We start from the raw sequence: 22,655 nt of genomic DNA on the forward strand, positions 1-22,655 counted from the left end.
CACAGTGTAGGGATAGAGGGAACATACCTCAATATCATAAAAGCCACTTATGAAAAGCCCACAGTGAATATCATTCTTAGTGGGGAAAAACTGAGAGCTTTCCCCCTAGGTCAGGAACATGACAGGGAGCCCAATCTCACCACTGTTGTTCAACATAGTACTAGAGGTCCTAGCCTCACCAATCAGACAACAAAAAGAAATAAAAGGCATTCAAATTGGCAAAGAGGAAGTCAAACTCTCACTTTTTGCAGATGACATGATACTTTATGTGGAAAAGCCAAAAGACTCCACCTTAAAATTGCTAGATCTCATATGGGAATTCAGCAATGTGGCAGGATATAAAATCAAGGCACAGAAATCAATTGCATTTCTATACACTAACAATGAGACAGAAGAAAGAGGAATTAAGGAATCAATCCCATTTACTAGTGCACTAAAAATGATACGATATCTAGAAATAAGCCTAACCAAAGAGGTAAAGGATCTGTACTCTGAAAACTACAGAACACTTATGAAATTGAGGAAGACACAAAGAAATGGAAAAACGCTCCATGCTCATGGGTTGGAAGAGCAAAAATTGTTAAAATGTCTATGGTACCCAGAGCAATCAACATATTCAATGCAATCCCTATCAAAATATTGATATTTTTCACAGAGCTGGAACAAATAATCCTAAAATTTTATGGAACCAGGAAAGACTCTGAATAGCCAGAGGAATGTTTAAAAAGAAAACCAAAGCTGGGGGCCTCACAATGCTGGACTTCAAGCTCTATTACAAAGCTGTAATCATCAAGACAGTATGGTACTGGCACAAAAACAGACACATAGATCAATGGAACAGAATAGAGAGCCCAGAAATGGACCCTCAACTCTATGGTCAACTAATCTTTGAAAAAGCAGGAAAGAATATCCAATGGAAAAAGACAGTCTCTTCAACAAATGGTGTTGGGAAAATTGGACTGCCACATGCAGAAGAATGAAACTGGACCATTTTCTTACACCATACACAAAGATAAACTCAAAATGGATGAAAGACCTAAATATGAGACAGGAATCCATCAAAATCCTAGAGGAAAGCACAGGTAGCAACTTTTTTGATCTTGGCCACAGGAACTTCTTGCTGGACATGTCTCTAAAGGCAAGGGAAACAAAAGAAAAAATGAACTTGGGACTTCATCAAGATAAAAAGCTTTTGCACAGCAAAGGAAAAGTTGACAAAACCAAACCACAACCTACAGAATGGGAGAAGATTTTTACAAATGTCTTAGCAGATAAAGGGCTAGTACCCAAGATCTATAAAGAACTTATCCAACTCAACACCTAAAAAACAAATAATCCAGTCAAGAAATGGACAGAAGACATGAACAGACATTTCTCCAAAGAAGACATACAAATGACTAACAAACACAGGAAAAAATACCACCATCCCTCGGCATCAGGGAAATACAAATCAAAACCACAATGAGATACCACCTCACACCAGTTAGAATGGCTAAAATTAAGCGAGGAAACAACAGATGTTGGTGAGGATGCAGAGAAAGGGGAACTCTCTTACACTGTTGGTAGGAATGCAAGCTGGTACAGCCACTCTGGAAAACAGTATGGAGATTCCTCAAGAAGTCAAAAATAGAGCTACCCTATGACCCAGCTATTGCACTACTAGGTATTTACCCAAAGGATACAAACGTTGTGATTCAAAGGGCCACCTGCACACCAGTGTTTATAGCAGCAATGTCCATAATAGCCAAACTATGGAAAGAGCCAAGATGTCCATCAACAGATGAATAAAGAAGGGGTGTGTGTGTGTGTGTGTGTGTGTGTGTGTGTGTGTAATGGAATATTACTCAGCCATCAAAAAGAATGAAATCTTACCATTTACAATGACATGGATAGAACTGGATTGTATTATGCTAAGCAAAATAAGTCAATCAGAGGAAGAAAATTATCATATAGTATTACTCATAGAGGAATTTACGAAACAAAACAGAGGATCATGGGGAAGGGAGGGAAAAATAAGACGAAATCAGAGAGGGAGGCAAAGTATAAGAGACTCTTAACTCTAGGAAATAAACTGAGGGTTGCTGGAGGGGAGGTGGGTGGGGGGATGGGGTAAATGGGTGATGGGCGTTAAGGAGGGCACGTGATGTAATGAGCACTGGGTGTTACATGCAATGGATGAATAACTGAACTCTACATCTGAAACTAATAATACACCATATGTTAACTAATTGAGTTTAAATAAAATAAGTTAAAACAAGCCAATGGGAGGATTCAGTTAGGAGGAAGAAACAGAATAGGTAAGAAAGGGTAATGTATACGAGAAGGTGGGAAGGATGAAATCCTATGCAAAATATCACCACCTTCTTGAGATATTTGATGACTTTATTCTCTGTGGCTGCTAAAAGCACCTGTATGTCTTTTATATAGGTGAGTTTGTGGCTGAAAAATAAATTTCTTTCCTAATGTGTTTATATAGGTAAATAAAAAGTTAGAGTTACTCTGAAAGGTGATGACTAGAGTTCTTTTGAAATATATTAAGTGCTTTGTTTTGGAGCTACATAAAAATTCTTTAAATCAATGTTATCTTTTTTTTTTTCATTTTAACAGTTTTTATTTCAAGTTGCATATAAGATTACTTTACTCCTGCATCTTCTCAATTGTTTCTTCCTTATATTTGCCCTTTTCCTTTCCTACTTGGTGAGATTTGGCTTTACGTTCAAGGATCTTTTTGCGGTCTTTGTCCAGTTTTAGTCTGTGGTGATAACCACCTTGCTAGGGTGAATGCCCACATGGACGGTTGTGCTGTTTGCCTTCTCTCGCTGCACTCATTCAATGTAGATGACGTACTTCTTCCTTTGAACCTGGACTACTTCGCCAATCTGCTGACCTTTGTAGTGTCCTCGCACAACCTGCAGTTCATCATCCTTTCGGATGGGCATGGATCGAACGTTGTACTTCTGTCTCGGCTCTTTGGAAAGAGGGGAAGACATGATCTTCCTGCGAATGTGGGAGGTGCATTGAAATGCCATTTTCGGTTCTTGCTCCGGTCAGAAGTCACAAAGGGATTAAACTTCATTTTGGCCGCTGGCGCTTCAGCGATGGCCGCAAGAGGTCTAAATCAATGTTATCTTAAGCCTGTATAGGGATAAGAGACTGGTTCACTCACTCTAGTCTGCCTTTTGAAAGCATACTTCTCCTCCTCCATAGATTGGCTGGACTCAACGGATTCTCCAAGTGGAAAAGGACTCATTTCCATGCACAATGATTTTTTGTGGAGAACCATGGGGTGACTAACGCTTGGCTGCCAGTATAAGGCCTATCAGACACTTTTATCCTATTTCAAGATAAGATTGTTAACCCAATATGAAAAGGCAGAAGGATTAGGAAGTGATGGGAGACGAAGAATAGAAATTAACCCTGAAGGGTACTAGGTTACTGATCTTAGCATATTTCCCACGTGTTACTAGCAAGTTTACTATGGACTCTATGTGTATGTGTGTATTGAAACCTTTTAGTAAAATACTAAAATTGGGTATGTTAAAATCCTGTGCACAACAACATTTTTTCTTATAAACATTTATTTTGCAAAAGTTGCTCCTTTAAGCTTTCAGTTCAGTGTTTATTTAATTTTGAGAAAGTATTAGATTTGAAAGTTAATTTCAAAACAAATCCTGCATCTTCCATAGTCATCCCATCCCTTAGGTTATCCATGAATTACTCAATAGTACATCCATATGCCAAATACTTGTTGAACACTTCTATATGCTGGGTACTGCCTGGGTAGGGCATAGAAGGATCAATAATCTCCTCTGGTTCGCTGTCTAGTGGGGGAGATGATTAACAACAGACCCAGAAGTGTTGGCAGAGAACAGAAAGAACAGAGGAGAGGCATTTATTCTCCGGGGGTGTGGTGTGTCTGTGTATACCAGTGTGGGTGCCCACGGGCAAGCGTGTGTGTGTTGTGAGAGAGAGATGTGAGTGTGTGGGAAGGTTTAAAAGAGAGAGGCATGCCCATGCCAGAAAGGCATAAAACAGGAAAATGGGAAGAGGGGGAAAAGGAAAATGATTTTAGGATAATGATTTATCTGAGTCAGTATGTGTGTCTTTATTTTGTCATTAATGAGAGTATCTTTGCACAACAAGCTGGGGTTCCATTTTACATAAGGAACGCATATTCGGTAGTCACCAGCAGTGTCTAAATATGAACACAAGCACTGGACTGCTTTTGGTGCTCTAAACGCTGAGCACGTAAGACAATGTCTAACACATGTAGCAGGAGGGAAGGCCTCACATGACAAACCTAGCCACCACATAAATCCAAAATGGGGTTTTCTTTTTGTTACCTCCAAAGTACTGTGAAAGCTGACAACAAAATTCAATGGAAAAGTTTCATTTAATGGACTCACAAAACTATTTGCAGCCTCTGGGCTGTGTCCTCAGAGGCCTCTGGGCCTGTTCTCACATTGGTATCTGGAGGAGAGAGTTATCCAGCCCACACTGAAGGTGTCCAGCCATGAAAGCCACACTGCTATTACCAGTTAGCCCGCAGGGTGTGAAGAAAATCTCCGTACAGAGGCCTTTCTTGACTTGACATCATTTTGAAACCATCTCTATTTGCCCATGTGATAAAACGGACAGCATGCTTTTATAGCACAAATATTTGAAATCAAGTTCTAAAAAAGAATCCTGACAGAAGTTCATCTGAAAAAAAAACATGCTTTCATTTTCTTTCATACGCTAAGGAGACCTCCTACTGACAGCCACATTCAACAACTAAATATCTAGTGACTAAGAGAGCAATCACACGGGGGAGTGCTCCGATTTACAGAGGAGGACCGCGGTGCCAAAACTGAGATGTCTCTAAGTTATTTTTTGTAGGGTGTAAGAACAAAGGCATCCCATGTGTCTGAAGAAATAAGAGTGAAAGTCACGACCTCGTTCTTCCTCCTCCTTTTGACAAATGTGACTGAACAGAGAGCCAGATGCGTTCCAGGATGGTCCAGCTGACTCACTGTTACTGCTAACACGAACTAGCAGTTCCAAGACATGAGGCCAACTGATAAAGGGGATTTGCATGGTTTTCCAGAAGGAAGTTCTGTTCTGTTCTACTCACTTGCTCAATCTCGATTCTCTCATTCATGTGGAGTAATGGGATTGGCAATAAACACCACCAGACAAATCTCAGAGGATTCCTGAGTTACTTCAGTGATTTGCTAATCTTCTACTCTGTACTTTTATAAAATCATTATCAGAAACTGAATCAACAATTGGAGAGAATGGAAGTAGCTTTCACCGTAACCATTTCCCTCACGTAATCATTTCCCATACATGATCCTACCAAAGCCCCTGTTCTTCTTTAAATGGAATAAGTCAGCAGGGAGGTAGATATTATAACATTGTGGAATAATTGGTCTTAGAATTTCAAATAGTCCATGTCCTTAATTTGGATTTGCCCAAGAGGTGGAAATTTCAGATTCAGGAATTAATCTGCATTAAATCCTGGTTCTACCTCCTCGGTAGCTGTGTGACCTTGGGAAAATTACTTAACCTCTTTGTGTTTCAGTCTCCTCATCTGTAAAATGGAGTCAATAATAATGAGAAAAATGCTTAGCTCAGAGTTAGCATGATAAACGACAGCAATTATAATAATTTTAGGACCTTTAGACTATTCTAGCATTCATTTTCCTCTGAGTTCATCTGTACCTCACTGGATTCAAAGTGTATTTTACTGACTACTAGATATTAAACGCCTGTGAATTTCTGTATATTGATAGGGGTGTTGGTGGGTGGTAAGACTTTGATCTGAAGAAGGGGATGTACTTAGGTGACTGTGTAAGCCAGATGATTTGCTGTCAATTTCTGAATGAGTCCCATAGTTCAGGGTACATAGTGTTAAGAAGGATTTATATTTTAGGATGTCTTTCCTGATGTCTAATTGAAATTTTCTAAATGCCTCATGTTTTATTCCTCATTTATGGAGACGTTGAACGGCATCTTTTATTTTATATTGGAACAATGAATACTTGACAGCAGTTGTTGTATCATTTGTCAGTACTTAAAAAACAAACAAATACCCAAATCCAATTTTAAAATTTCTTTTGTCTTAGACTCCAATCCTGCTTCTTTTTTTTTTTAAAAGATTTTATTCATTTATTCATGAGAGACAGAGAGAGAGAGAGAAGCAGAGGGAGAAGCAGGCTCCCAAGGAGCAGGGAGCCCGATGTGGGACTCGATCCCAGGACCCTGGGACCATGACCTGAGCCGAAGGCAAACACTTAACCATCTGAGCCACCCAGGCGCCCTCCAATCCTGCTTCTTTAAACCCCTCCTCTCTGAGACTAAACCTTGTGAGGGGCATCTGGATCCTATGGGAGCACTGATTAAAACCCAGAATGGTAACAAGACTCAGGCACAGTATGTCAGGTGCTAAGTTAGGGAAGTGGGCCATTTGTTTTATATATAGTGACTTTTCTCAAGGAGGAAAGAAGCACCAACCTCCATTTACCAGATTCACAATGCACTGGGTGTGGTATAGTGATATATTTGATTTGATTAACACATAATCACAGTCTTGAAACATCTTATTTTAACATTCGAGGCATATTTGATTTTGCCATTCCCAAATATTATTCATTCATTCACTCACTCAGCAAGTATTCATTGCCTACTATAAATATACAAGGGTGTGTGCTAGACTTTTCCATCTATGCCGTCTGGCCCTAACTGGATTATGAATCCTTTCAGAGCAGAGATATTGCAGCTTACTCATATTTTATCCCAAGCCTCAGCCTGTAGAAGACCTTCAACCAATGCAACAAACATACATTACGTAAATGAACCGTGGGATGCAGATACTATGCTTGTGCGTAACCAAATAATAAAATATTGATTCCTATTTATTCCTTGATCATATTTAAACTCAAAATTTAAGAACATGAATGCAGAGATTGTCTCCATGAATAATGTTTCAGCAGTATTATGTTAGACCTTTCCCTTGTATGAAATATATAATCTATATGCTTATATAAAAACAAGATGAGATCAACAACCTCTATAAATTTTTCAGGGAATCAACAGTTTTTGGGGACAATAATAGTTTAAAATAGGATTTCTTGCAGACTTGCATCCCTTTTCATGTAGCAGAAGGAAGTGAGCAAAGAAATCTAAGTACACTGAAGTTTTCAGGGCTAAGCATTTTGATTCAATATGTTCTGCCATAAAATATTTGGCCTTGTTTGAATCTTTATTGCTGTATGTTCTCAGTCTATAGTTAACTGTGAGAAACACAAGTAAGAAAGAGTAAATTGCAAAATGTTCTTTTCAAGTGTATGGCAGCAAATTTGAGAAAACATATATTAAAGGAACGCTTTGTGCTTTTAACTTCCAGCCCCTTGTCTGAGGCCTCCATTGGCCAGAAAGGATGAAATGTTTATTGAACTAAGGACTCAGCTGACTTGGAATGAGAATTCTTAAGGGTCTCAGAGCTGTCTAAGATAAGCGCCTTACTTCGCTGTGCTCTCAAATAAAGTTTCTTTCACACTGTCTTTTTCATAGGTGAAATAGGTTTAATTAGAAAGTTTTATAATGGAGACTTCCAATTCCCCGATTCCTTATTTGTTCAAATTAAGTTTTTAAAATCAGGGTGTTCGCTCTGTCTTCAGCCAACAATCTGTGCCTCACAGAGGACGCCATCCCTCACTGTCAGCTTCTTTCTGCCCCACCTTCTCCGTGCGGTAATACACTTTAATTGGTGCCTCTCCATGCGCCCCTCTCACCTCCACCTGGCCAAATAAACACACTTTTTTCCATTCAGCCTTACCTTCTTGGCAGTTAGCAAGAGAATAGACTTGCCACAATGGGTAATCTTTAAGAGGCCCCAAAATCCTAAAATGAAAGGAACGGGTACAGGGGGTGTCATCTGCAGCTCTCTAGAGAATGGCTCGCCTACGAAGTGGCTTTGTGCTCAACAGGGTTTGAACGAGGTTCTCTTGGTTGAAACTGCACTTCCTGAGCAGCGTCCATGTTGAGAACTCTGGGTCCTCTCAGAAGGCAAATGAGTGATGAAATATTCCATTTCCAAGGACAGAGGAACTTTCTGAAGACAGACTTGTTATCAACCTAATTCCACTGGTCAGATTGGGACAAGTGTAACGAGGAGGCAGAGTGGTGGAATGGTTAAGAGCATGGGCCCCAGAGTCAGATTGGGTTCAAATCCTGCTGCTGTTAATTTATTACCTGTGTGACCTCAGTTAATCAAATTGCTCTGGGCCTCAGTTTCCCCATCAGTAAAATGGAGATAATATTAGTACCAACCTGATAAGATCATTGTAAAGGTTAATGAGATATATCTGACATGTTTAGCATAGGACGTGGCTCATATTCACTAATAATAATAATTATTATTATTTTTAAAAAAATATTTTATTTATTTGACAGAGAGAGACACAGTGAGAGAGGGAACACAAGCAGGGGGAGTGGGAGAAGAAGAAGCAGGCTTCCTGTGGAGCAGGGAACCCGATGCAGGACTTGATCCCAGGACCCTGGGATCATGACCTGAGCCAAAGGCAGACGCTTAACAACTGAGCCACCCAGGCGCCCCAATAATTATTATTTTTTAGGCAAGGTCAGTAGACCAAATTCCTTGGGCAGCAGAAAGGGAAGGAGAGGGCGAATAACAGCTATGAAGGTATTCCTCAAGTAATTCCTCACTCTTCAAATGTTTCACTTTTTACATAGCTCCATCATGAAGCAGGAGTGTGAGGGATGATCACAAGATGACAGGGTTTGTGCATGCATTCACTCCTTCACTGTGGTCTCCTTCCTTTGGGGCTTTTGAGAGGATGCTTGTTTTTCTCTAACCCTCAGGGTCATGTGGGCTGAAATGAATGCTTTCAGGGCAAAATAGCCAGTACTGCTTTCTTGATAACTACATATAGGTAAGGTGTTGCTTCTTTTGCTCGTTTCTGGTTTATGTCTCTCTCCCTTTCCACATCTTCCCTTTCTCTAACTCCCACTTTGGTGAGATACTTTTCTCAGCATGAGGCAGAGGTGATCAGGCATCCCTCTGTGCATTATTACCAACTTAGGATGTGAGAAGAAGGCCAACTAGAACAGCAGGGCTCAGAGGTCCCTCTGAATCCCAGGGGCACAAGCAATTCTGAGCAGCAAGTGGACAGGAGGGGTCTCTCACCGGTCGCTTTCTCAGGATTGTTGCACATGAAGCATTGCCACGCTCCTGCTGCTTCGCTGAAGCCAAATACATCAAAGAATCTCACTTCTTCCAGATGGAGCTGTACCTGGTCCAGATCCTGTTCCAGGAACACCAAGCACAAAGAACTCATAAGCCGATCTGCCTGCTACATAGCATTCTGGGACTAAAAGAAGGGATATGGGAGTAGGGTGGCCAGTGCTCAGACTCAGTGCTAAGGACAAGGAGTGAGCATTGACAAAACGTCTCTGGGCCCATCCTTCATGAGAGCAGCCACCTCAAACCCTTCTGAGGGAGTTCTCTTAAATGTGGAGGGCAGTAAGCATGAGCCCCAGGGTTGAGGGTGAGGCCTGAAGTGGTCCAGCATTTTCTTGCATCTAATGGCATCTCCAGAATTTCTAAAAAGGAGGGGTAGGCACATGGCCGTGTGGTTGAAAGGAATGCTGCAGGGGAGTTTGTCTTGTATTTTACACTTTGCATAAAATTGAGAATCACGTATCTATATCAAAAACATTATTTTTGTTAGGTTGGCGTTGCAGAGGGCTGATGGGAAACATGGGAGAGGGCTTAATCCTTGGCTCTGGCACTGTTTTAGTTCTACCTTTTATCTTAAAAGCATCTGCAGGTCTTGCATTATATTCCATGATATGGCTGTATTGGTTTTAATGGAAAATAATGTCTTAAATTACTTATCAATAAATTAATTAATTTTCCCCCTCCCAATAGCTGAGTTGAATTGACACACCAAGAAGACCGTCCCTGTCTTATGTGCCCTGTGGCATCATGCCAATGTGTTCCTGTTTAAGAGGCAGAGGAGAGAGGTTCCATTACACTGTAAATGGATGGCATACGATTAGCCTAACCAAATTAAATAGCTCTACTGTCCTCCTGAGGCTTTCCTATTATGCAAATGACTTGTAGCCTCTGCTACAGGGTGGTCAGAACCGCACTCTTAAAAGCTTGCTTTCCCAAGAGGGATTTAATGTCTTTGCCAGCTAGCCTTACACGTGCCCAGCTGACTGACATGTTTGTCCTCTGTTGAGTTGAGATTTTATTCCCTTTCCTCCGGTCCACACACTCAGATCTTCTACCCAGAGTAACAGTGCGTAGTAAGCCCAAGAGCCCAAGGATGGAGGGACTGTGTGTGCAGTTTATGATGGATCTAAAATATAGAATGGGCAAGTGGCTCCTTAGTTCCTGCTCCAAAGTTCCTGTTTCCCAGGTCTGCATTTCCAGGTCTGCATTTCTTGACAGAGGTGAGAAATATGCCAAACTCTAAGCTCCTTGAGAGAATAGACATCTACTTTGTTCACAGTTGTAGTCCCAGAATCTAGTCCAACATCAGGAATGGATTAACAGCATCGGTTTGCAAGCCCAATGCAAAGTTTCCCAATGAACTATATGAAAGTATTATGAACATTTAAAGGGGATTCTTTTAAAAGAACATTTACACTCACTGGAACATAAACACAATGAAGGTAGGGATTTTCTCTGTTATATTGGCTGCTATGATCTCAGCACCAAAAATGCCTATCACATAAGCAGGCATTAAATAAATATTTGTGGAATAATGAAAGGCATAAACTAGGACTAGAAATAAATACTTTTCAGCACTCTTTATTAAGACTATTATGGCTTGTGTTCTGGGATTGGACATCTTGGAGGCTCAACATGCTGAATACAGCATTTTGAGTTGCTAACGTTTAATACCATTTTTTTAAAAAGCATGTTCCCAAGATAAAGACTGAAGAAGCACCCGGGAGTTTTGCAGGTTTCAAAGGATGAAATCTATATTAAAGTTTATGGGGAAAAGGCAGATGTTTATAAATATCAGTTTCAAAACTGTTAAGTCTCTGAAGTCTATACTTGGCCATTGGCAGGCAGATCACTTCTCTATTTCTCACACAACTAAGGATCAATTTTTCATTCAACACAAACACTGCTAACAAACAAAGTACTTAAAATAATATGTAAGGGTTCCTTTATTTTTCCTGTTCTGAGACCAGAAATGTCCCAGGTTGTTGCCCATAATCCACATTTGTCTTGGCAAAAAGTTACTTGAAAAGTTTAGGACAGATGGCAAGCTACATTCCGGTATTCAAGCTCTGAAGTAAAAAGCAGGCTTACTTCTTCAGAAGATTTAGGTGTTGTGCAAAGGGAATTGACTGAAGAAGAAGGATGGTAATTCTATGAACTGTTGAAATCAGCAATAACAGCCAACTTTGAATACAGACAGATGAAACACACATAGCTCCAAATATTGTTGGAAAATCAAAGCAAAATCAATCATAAAATAAGCAAAAAAACCCCATCAACTAGTAATACCTAAATTTTTGGAATTTTGGTTTCCTCACTGTGCTTGAGGTCATTATTTCCCTCTCCTCCTTATCTTCTTTACCCTTCTGGGTCCTATAGCTTCCTAGGCCTTGCCCAAGATTGCTTATATGGCTTTTTTTTTTTTTTAATACAAGAGAACTAAAGTTGATTTGTTTAGAGAATTACACGCTTTTTTTTTTAAAGATTATTTATTTATTTGAGAGAGAGAGACTGAGAGAGAGAGCACATGAGAGGGGGGAGGGTTGGGAGGGTCAGAGGGAGAAGCAGACTCCCTGCCGAGCAGGGAGCCCGATGCAGGACTTGATCCAGGGACTCCAGGATCATGACCTGAGCCGAAGGCAGTCGCTTAACCAACTGAGCCACCCAGGCGCCCTACACGCTTCTTTTAAAACAACTAGACTCCAGAAGAATAATAAAAAGCATGCATATCTAAGCAGTCCCTCTCTGAGTATTTTAGTTCAATGGGATTATGGTAGACAGACCCTGGGTTGACCCCCTCCCAATAATTCCCATCTCCTGGTATTCATCCCCTCATCTAATCCCTTTTCCTTAAGTACGGGAGAGACCTATGACTTGCTTCTGAGAAAATGGCAAAGATGGTAAGATATCAGTCCCATGTTTATGTTATTATGTATACACACACACACCACACACATCCACACACACACACACACAGACCTATCTTGTTAGCAGATGCATAGGGAGACTCTCCTGCTGGCCTTGAAGAAGCAAGCTGTCATGTTTTGAAATACCTATGGAGAGTTACACATGGCAAATAATTGTGGGTGGCCTCTAGGACCTAAAGGCAGCCTTCAGCCAATAGCCAGTACAAATTCCAGGTCTTCAGCCCTACCAAACCAAATAAATGATATCTGCCAACAACCTAAGCACTTTTGGAAACAGACCCTTCCCATTCAAACCTCCAAATGAGACCACAGCCCAACTGATAGCTTGATTTTGCAGCCTTGGGGGACCTTGAGCAGAAGACCTGGCTAAGTCACAAGCAGATTCCTGACCCAAGGAAAATGTGAGATAACAAATAGATGTTGTTTTAAGCTGCTAGGTTTTGGTAATTTGTTATGAAGCATTAAGAATCAATACCGACATTGTGCCATGAAGAAGGGAAGGTGACAGGTACCCTGTTGGCCAATTCTCAATGAAAACGATGAGTCTACTTAGAGGGGTCACATTCTTCTGAGAACACTCCAAATCAGGCCTCAATAAAACCAGAAGAACATAAAGAGAAAGATATATAATCATAGTAAAGATATACTAAGAAAGACTTTCCTGATAAACAGCCTCTAACTCAAAAGGGATAGAAGCCCCTGGAGGAAAAATGATGTTTTTAAACAGCTGATTAAATGAATGTTTCTCCAGTTTTGTCTTGTTTTGTTTTTTTTTAATCATTAATGGGAGTAGGAATTTGTAGAACTATACAAAAAAGTCTCTTGCAAAGCCTCTTAGGGGAAAAATAAGCCAGATAGCATGGAAAGATGAGAGGATATTTACAACATTATTTTGATGACAGCGACAGCATGAGTCAATGCTATGGATTCCATAAAAGTGCAAAGTGGCCTTTGGATCTTATAAAGTGGTCAGTGTACTGTGTAAGGGTACGGGGAAGCAATTTTCCAGAAATCAGTGAAAGCATACATCTGGAAGAACTTTGGGTTCTGGTACATTTAAATTCTGTTTAAAGCTATTTTTGCACAGATACAAAACATAGGATTGCCTCATGTGCTCTGTGTGCCTATGGTTAATAGGATCAACTCTAGGCACATACTTCAAGTATGTTTTAAGAAATGTAAACAAGAGGTTTTTTTCTTTTTTAATGATCTCTAATATTTTCACATAATAGGAGGGCTTTATGTCTTTATGGTTATTCCTTGTACACAAATTCTAACTATATGGAGTCCAGGGTGTGCAATAAACTTATTGAAGGAAAAAAAAATTAATGGAGCATCCTTATACCATTTATCTCTATATTATTTATATTGTCCTACATTGTGCAAGCATAGTATCTTGCAAGAAACATACTGTATGCTGAAAAAACTAGCAAAAGAAACTCTAAAGAATATTTATGCTATAATTTAATTTTTAAATTTATTTCAACTTCTGAAAAATATTACTACTGAATTTAACTCATAGCAATTAGTATTTATAGCACCTAGTGTCAGGAACCAAGGATAAATAGAGGAAGGAGACATCATCTTATATTCCAGGATATGAGACAGTAATGCACTGGGTCTATAGTATTCCTCACAGAGGAAAGCTGGAATACATCTTTATTTGTGTTTAGTTGTGGTAGTTATTAAGCTTCTTCTGGTGTGACTCTTTTGGCTCTCAACTGGATTAAAGCCCTTCGGCAAGAAGACTAATTTATTTGTTATTTTGTAGCTTCTGAAAATACGAAGTATAACACTTTGCCCATAAGAGATGTTCAATGAATCTTTTTAAATTTTTGCTAATTGAGACACACAGATTTTATCTGTAATTTATATCAACAGTAGCATTTAGTTTTTTTGTTTTTGTTTTTGTTTTTTTTAAAGTAGACTCCATGCCCAGAGTGGAGCCCAATGCGGGGTTTGAACTCACCACCCCGAGATTAAGACTTGAGCTGAAATCAAGAATTGGATGCTTAACTGACTGAGTCACCTAGGCACCCTAGCATTTAGATTTTTAATTTTCACATCAATTATGCCCACTAAGCCCTTTCAGAACATTTTTATTTTTAAAAAATACACCTATATTTCTATGTGTATTATAGGAATTCATTTTATTTAATTTTATAAAACAAGTTTCTAGAATAAAATGTTAGTAATTGAAGAATGCCTGTCTAAATCCTTCAATAACAGCGTGTTGACTGCTTGTTCTCAGCTTTTCCAGATCACCAGTTCTCAGGAGGTGTCAGCATCCAGAATCCCAGGGAAACTTGTTACAAACATCAAATACAGGTTCCATCCCTGGAAGCCTAACCCAATCAGTCTGTGTTTGTGCCCGGGAATTTGCATTTCTAAACAAATTCCCAGGTTATTCTGATGTGCAATGACTGGCAATTAATCCTACATCCTTGGAAACAGATGAGGATGACGGATTTGTTTCCATTAATTGGTATTTGAGGGATTTTTCAATCCTCATGTGCATATGTTCATACTTCTCCACAATAGTTTGGTTTCAAATGACAAAATACACAATCTGGTTGCAAGAGCAAAAATTCCATTCTTGAAGATCAGAGACATTATTATTCCAAATTGTGCAACTTGGAAGGAAGAGAAGAGGCGTGAAAATTGAAATTGTTGGGGCTTATTTGAAAGTTGGCAGAAGGCTGGGATGTGTGGGGAAAGGGTGTGCAACAGGTGGGAGACAGACCCTGAGCAGAGGTAGTGAGGGTGCTGCCCCAGAGGAACACACAGTGTGCTCCAGTGTTCAGTGTGGATGTCACGCATGAGCTCTGTTCCATTGTTTCTCCTTTTTCTATCCCAGATTAATAAGGGAACTCTAGGTACACAAGAGTTGGAGGTCAGTGTGGCCAGCTTCTAACTATTACTATAGATCATGAAATAAACTTGACTTTCTTCCTATCCTTTGAGTACCCATGTGTTGGGAAGAACTGAATTGCTTCTTGGCAAGTCGGGGTGATTCTAACCATGGGTCTGGCTCCAACTGGCTGGAAGAAAACATGTCTGATTCATTTCACAGAGAGGTTCTGAAGAACTCTTTCATGTAAGAACCAACAAATATGATAGAATATTTAATTTGATTCAAAAAGTCAAGTTTTCCCACTTGCCTAAGGATCATGAAAAAATAATGTGATTATAAAATGTTGGCAATAAATATTGCAAGTGTTTACATAAAGAGGTTTTTGCGAAAGCTAATGTAAATGTATCGGTGGAGTGGAAACTAAAGGTGGAAAATTGGGTGAAGCTTTATAAATGTTTGATAAACCCACAATGACTTTAGGAATCAAATTTCTTCTAAAATTGAGCCCATTAAAGGCAGCAAAGTATTTTTAATCAGAGTGGAAGCAAAGGCAAAAGATTACCAGTGTTCAAAAATCTCAAGAAAATTTGACATTTCTACAGTGGTGGCAGCAGTAAACTGTAATCACTGGAACTGTTGGCATGACAGCCAGCATTCACACGGGATCTCCTTTCATATTGGAAAGCAAAGAATTGCAGTGTTTTTTTATTCCCTAACTGACGGTTGCCACCTGCATATGACAACTACGTACTGAGCATCTCGCACCACAATGTCCAGTAGTCCCCCCTTATCTGTGGCTCCACTCTCCACAGTTTCAGTTCCCCACTGTCAACCCCAGTCTGGAAACAGATGATCCTCCTCCTGATGTATCATCAGAGGTCAGTCGTAGCCCAATGCTACTCCATCACACTGTGTGCATCCTTCACCTCACTTCATCTCATCGCTAGGCACTTTATGATCTCACATCATCACAAGAAGAACGGTGAGTACAGTTTGATAAGATATTCTGAGAGACCTCGTTCATATAAGTTTTATTGTAGTACATCATTATATTATTCTGTTTTGTGAGTATTTATTATTGTTAATCTCTTTCTATGCCTAATTTATAAATTAACCCTTATCATAGGTATGTATGTATAGGAAAAAAGCCTAGTCTATATTTGGTTCAGTACTATCCATGGTTTAGGGCATCCACTGGGGGTCTTGGAACGTATCCCCCAGGATAAAGCAGGGTCGGGTACTACTGTACTACCACATGGTACTAGACCACATTGGTTGCTGATAGGAAACATGCTCGGTGAAGGGGCTTTCTTTTTCTCCTCTGGAAATCAATTAGTGAGATAACCAAAATCTTCAGCCACATAGGTTATTTTGTTGGGGGTGAGGTCCTTCTCTTATTTTTCCCCAGTTATCCCTGATAACACTCTCATTCCCAGATGCTCCTCCCATCTCCCCTTTACATAAGTTCTCATTCTTTTGGGTTTGATCTATTTCTTTGAACATGTCTGGATTCTTGAAAAATATGGAGCAATGTTTAGTGTATTTTTCATTTTCATAAATGATTTTCTGTCATGGACCACATTCTATTTCTCACTCGTGTCTCTCAAGCTCTGCACATGGCATTGTACGCATACTTAGTTTGTTGCCATCACTGCTATAGAGTGATCTCATAGTGCACATCCACCACCCCCACATTTTACTTAACCATTCCCCCAGCCCCCATCTTTGCACTTACGTAAATCATGCAACAATGAATATCCTCAAACATATCCCCTTGTGATGTGAGTAAGAATTTTTCTAGGATAATCATTCAGAAGTGGAATTGCTGGATCACAGGGTATGTTTAAGACTATAGAGAAAATATTTTTTTATGTTTCTGCATAGGCTTTCTGAACAAAATTTCTGAACACTAAAACTTGGACTTGGGCTAAAAGAATAAGCACGAGAAGTTAATTTATGACTAATTAGAAAGTGAGAAACCATCTAGAGAGATTTATCTTCCCAGAAGTATGTGTTTACATCTCAAGGTGGGGATGAGACCCAGGATTTGGAGACATCTTTAAGCTGTCAAGCTGGAGACACTTGTCGTATCCTCCCTTTGGAGAGATTTATTTATATCTCACAAGATAGAAGAACAAAGAATCCTTCCCAAGGACCAAAATTTTTTCTTCCCTTCTCTCAGATGAGTGGGGGTGCTGGCCCTCCCCTATACAAATATCCAGATCCATATTCTTAGGGTTCTTTTACCTACAGTACAAACCCTAGTATGTGTAGGATCACACCGGGCTCTCATTGTGTGTCCCAGGGTTAATAACTGAGGCAAAGGGGAGTTGGTGGGGTTATTTGCTGTAAGTCATCTGCTCTGCATGAGACATTAAAAATTTAACATTATGCATATCCCTAACTTCACTAAGTTCTATTAAATTGCTTTCCTGAATGATCCAATTTACATTCCCCCCAGCACAGTATGAAGAATTCCTTTCCTGCATCACAATGGAAGGCCTTTCTGGGCTCTGAAACTTCTGGAAGGATTACTATCTAACAGTCTTTTCTTATATCTGAACTAGGCCATGCTTTTGGTGACCACAGTCATATTGGTCTGATTGCATCGGGGACTAGCAGTAGGCTCCTGTGACTCTTTAAACCATAAACCATTGCCTCTTAAACCAGGGGGAAAATCAACCACATTTCTGTGGCAAACACTGCATTTTTCTTCATCTTTATTGCCTTTTCCTATCATAAGCAGCATTCCAGGTTCTGGGAATCAGACCACCCTTTTTAGGTACAATTATTTTAGTACACTAGTACATATCAAAATTTGGCCAGGGTCTAGTTTTATTTAAGAACTATCATTTTGTTGGTGTGTTTACTACTTGGAGCGGTTACAAAGAGGATAAAGCTGACTCTGCCATGGATGTATGGAGAAGGCATTGCTTTCCATGATGTGGGAATTTCAAATGTCTCCACTTAGCTATTCAAAGGGCAGAGCATAGCATTAAGCACTGATGAAGTAATAAGAGATCAAGGCAGATGTGATGTTGAATTATCCCTCATAGAGAAATGGATAAAGTAAACTCTGGTCTATTTACACAATGGAAAACTTTATAGATACTAAAATGAATGAGCTAGCTCCACATGTGTGAACAGATGTATTTTTAAAACATAACGGTAAACAGAGAAAGGATATTGCAAAAGATATGTGCACTATGATAACACACATATAAAAGTTTAAAACAATAGTACCTAAATATCCATGGAAATAATACACACCAACCTCAAGAGACTATTCGCAACAGTTTCTTTCTTTTTGTCAAGGGGGATATTTGAAGTAAATATGGAAGCAATGTAAACATCTCTTCTATCTTGTGGTGGGAATGGGCATCATCTTTCGGCACTTTTCTGAATCTATGAGCTATTTCATAGTTTAATAAAAAGTAAAAGTGAGGCAGAGGACACAGTTCAATGAAGCAGAGACTGGCCAGGGTTAGGGTCTGTGAGGAAGAAAGGTTCTGCATATGGCCGGGGCAGGGTGGGGGCTTCCTTGGTACCCCTCAATTCCCTTATAGGGAAGTCCCTATTATTTTGCCTTTGTGAGGCTGGCCGTGGTGTTGAAGATCAGTAAAGTACTGTCTCTTTCTCCTGATCTTTGCATTTTATTCTATGTGCATGTATTCTTGTTGCGGGAGAGGCTCCACATGAAAGTTTCTTTTAATCTAGCTCTTCAAACACAGAGATAAAGAGATAAACAGGAAATGCAAAGTGTCTGATTTCAAAGTGTTGATATTACATTGTTTTGTTAACAAAACAAAGCAAACATAAAGCATGCCAACCCCATCTTCTGTCCTAGGGCAGTGTTATGGAATGGCTTAAATGACTGCAAGTGATACTTAGAAATAAGGGTGTGTTTTGTTTTGTTTTGTTTTGCTGGAGAGTGGTATGGCAGAAAGGAAGTAGGTTTTGGGACCAGAAGATGAGAGTTTGAGCCCTGCCACTGCCATTCACTAGGAGTTCTTGGGAAATAACTTAATTTCTTGGTGCTTTCAATGCACTTCTCAATCTGTAAAATGGCTGTGATCCCTAAGCTGTCTCCTGCAGAGACTTGCCACTGCAAATAAATTCATGGATAATTGCACCACTTTGTACACTGTAGAGAAATAATACAAAGTAGTGATAACGATGATGAGTTGAACAAAACGAGATAAGTTTTTTTGCACATAAAATATAGGGTTTTGGGTCTCTTAGCTAGATAAATATGTAAATCTTTCCAAAATGAATGACTTGTTTAAGAAACACTGATGTTAGGTGCCTGAGAAACAGATTTTGTTTTCTAAAAGCAAGTAACATACTTATCTTTGTTAGTTTGTTGTCAAACCTCGGAATATTGGACGTAATAAGATGCAAACACAGAAAGATGTAATGCAACGCGAACACTTGAAAGGGAAGTAATGCCATGCACATGTTTGATGGGGCCGTAATGAGATGTACAAATAGGAATGCACATAGAAATCTGCATGGGCAATAGTGTAATGAGATGCATAAATGGATGGCTGTAATGATAAAAGCATTTGGGGAGGATGTAATGTGATTTATAAATGGAAGCATTAAATGGGAAGGGTGGAAAGGGCAGGTCGTGATAAGAAGCAGAGAGAAAGAACGCAGTGCTGCGCATGAATGGAGGAGCTAATAATATGTGCACGATGAGGATGTAACGAGATAAAAATGGGATGGCATAATGAGGTTCACAGATGGAGGGATGTAATGAGCTACACAGAAAGGAAGGAATCATGACAAGCATAAAAGGAAGGATTTACTACTATGAATAAAGAAATGGGCATAAGAAGATGTGAGCACTGAAAGGAAGAGCAAAAAAAAAAAAAGGGACATTGGTGAGGGGATGGGAAATAACAAGGTGGGCAAATGGAACACGCTATCAAGATGCTGAAATTAAAGGGTGCAATGAGGTGTGCCCATTTAGGGAATGATTAGACACATATATAGGCCTTTAATGAGGTGCCTGGGCCCTGATCGGACACAGGCCACAGCATTCAGTTCTTACGAAGTAGGTGAAAATGGAAAAAAATCAGAGCAGGGTCATAAAGATATCTAAATTATTACAAATCTCAGAAAGAGAAAACTAAACAGGTGATTTCACCACAGCCTCAAAGTTTATGAAGCAATGTTTTTTGTTTTTTTTTTTAAAGATTTTATTTACTTATTTGAGAGAGAGAATGAGAGAGAACATATGAGAGGGGATAGGGTCAGAGGGCAAAGCAGGCTCCTCGCTGAGCAGGGAGCCCGATGCGGGACTCGATCCAGGGACTCCAGGACCATGACCTGAGCCGAAGGCAGTCGCTTAACCAACTGAGCCACCCAGGCGCCCATATGAAGCAATGGTTTTATAGTTGCTGTTTATGGGGCACTCACTGCACCAGCGGCTCTTCTGGGTGTTTGACAAAATGAATCAGCTCGTACCGCCTTCCTAGCAACACTGTCAGGCAGGTGGATCTGTTCCTAGTTTACAGATGAAGAAGTTAAGTTTCAGTGAGGTTAACCAACTTGCCTAGATTCCCAGAATGTGTTGGTGGTAGAGATGTGACTCAAGTAAAGTCAAGTGGATTCCAGTTGCCTTTGCCTCTCTTTCGGTATTTCCATGAGTACTCAGTGCGACCTCCTGCCTCACCATCACCTGGATCCTGTGTCGGAGTTACAGGCCCACCCCCAAGATTACCATTTGCAAAATCCACAGAGGTCCCAGGAATGTGCATTTAAACAAGGTCTCCTGGGACTTTCGCATGTGCTAAGGTCTGGGAACTACTCTGTAGCCCTAGAGTCTGGTGTTCTAATGCTTCCCATCAACTCTGGTAAAAGATCATGAAGAAAGGGGCTTACACTCAGCATGAACAATTGGGGTTGGTTACAAGGGAGACTACAGAAGGAATTATCAGACCCTGGAATGAGGCATCAGATGATTCTGTTGACCGTATTTAGCAAAAGATTTTTTAAAAAGGCCCCTTCCTCTCAGAATGGTCTTCAATAGGAACCCCAAATTGTAATGAAGATAGTAGAACAATGCAATAATGTATTGAAAATAAGTAGACTTTAGGAAATGCTTGTATACCGAATTAAAAAAAAAATAAAGGTTACTCCATAATCCCTAAAGGAAAGAGGGTAATTTGGTAATGTGTCCCCAGAATCAAAAGTTTGCTAATCTACATGCAACATACAGGATCTTAAAAAAAAAGCGAATAGTGCCACTGACTGTGCTCTTTCTTGATATGTCTAGTATTGAAATGTCTAAATTGCTATGATTTTTTAGATTAAAAAAACCAGAATCTATATTTGAAATGAGTGTTAAACTTGGATGACAACTCACACTTTAGTGACACAATCTCTGCTCAAAACATTTTTAGAAGTCTCTCCCAGAACTGTCTTGTAGAGTATACTCAGGAGCCACATACGAAAAAGTTTCACTTTAGGAGCGCCTGGGTGGCTCAGTCGTTAAGCGTCTGCCTTCGGCTCAGGTCATGATCCCAGGGTCCTGGGATGGAGCCCCGCATCGGGCTCCCTGCTCCGCGGGAAGCCTGCTTCTCCCTCTCCCACTCCCCCACTTGTGTCCCCTCTCTCGCTGTCTCTTTGTCAAGTAAATAAATAAAATCTTTAAAAAAAAAAAAAGTTTCACTTTAGTGAAACCCGGTTTTTAACTATGATTCAGTTTGAGTCATCTCCTTTTATAATAGACCTTGGCCTACATAAGTTTTTTTGGCTATTGTGGAAATCAATCTCATTCTCAAAAGATGACACCTTTGTCATTCATTTTGTTGAAGGGGTCTTGCAGAGGAAGTACAAGAAAATGATACTAGTTACCATTGACTGAGCTCTTAACGGTGTGCCAATTGCTGGTCCAAGGATTTTACATGTATTATGTGTTCTACATCTCCCAACATCCTTGTAAAGTGTTTCCTGCACTTTACAGGCAAGGAAGAGGAAGCACAGAGGACTTAAATCAAAGAGCCAATAAGTGCTGGTCAGCATTCAAACCCAGAGCCTGAGCTTCTAACTACCACACTTCCACTTTGCTTGAAATAAAGTGCTATTTAGGGACGCCTGGGTGGCTCAGTCCGTTAAGCATCTGCCTTTGGCTCAGGTCATGATCCCGGAGTCCTGGGATCGAGCCCCGAATCCGGCTCCCTGATCAGTGGGGAGCCTGCTTCTCCCTCTGCCTGCCACTCCCCTTGCTTGTGCTCTCTTTCTCTCTCTGATAAATAAATAAAAATAAAATCTTTTTAAAAAAAGAAATAAAGTGCTATTTATTCTAATAGTTTAGTGCCCAGGGTTTGTAGGCATTCACACAATATCCCTGATAGCACTGAGGGGAAAAAGTATACTATTTTACTCATGCACTGATCATTTCAGAAAAGAACCCAAACCACTATTGGATTGGAATAGACATTTCGGAGGAGCTATGTACCTCTGTTCCCCCAGGAATAGAGTTATTTTGTTAACTATTTTCTAAAGTGTGTGCGTGTTTTTTTTTTTTTTAATTTCCTTGACTGATGCAGAACATCTGGCTGACTGTGAAGGAATGTTCACTACAGTAGTAAAATTGACATGCTTCATTATAGGACAGTCC

At 39.9% G+C, this 22,655-nt stretch overlaps 1 protein-coding gene and 1 pseudogene across 1 annotated transcript in view; both read right to left on the reverse strand.

The window, feature by feature from the left end:
- VEPH1 (ventricular zone expressed PH domain containing 1) overlaps positions 1-22,655 on the reverse strand; it is a 208,579-nt gene that overhangs the window by 14,526 nt on the left and 171,398 nt on the right. The window contains exon 12 of the mRNA XM_081828481.1: positions 9,191-9,308. Within this exon, the coding sequence (XP_081684607.1) occupies positions 9,191-9,308 (118 nt within the window). The remainder of the gene's footprint in view (positions 1-9,190; positions 9,309-22,655) is intronic.
- Positions 2,605-3,249, reverse strand: LOC115939417 (large ribosomal subunit protein uL24 pseudogene; annotated as a pseudogene).

This window comes from Leptonychotes weddellii, chromosome 1 (assembly GCF_054177405.1).
Source record: "Leptonychotes weddellii isolate Sample4059 chromosome 1, ASM5417740v2, whole genome shotgun sequence".
Taxonomy (NCBI): Eukaryota; Metazoa; Chordata; class Mammalia; order Carnivora; family Phocidae; genus Leptonychotes; species Leptonychotes weddellii.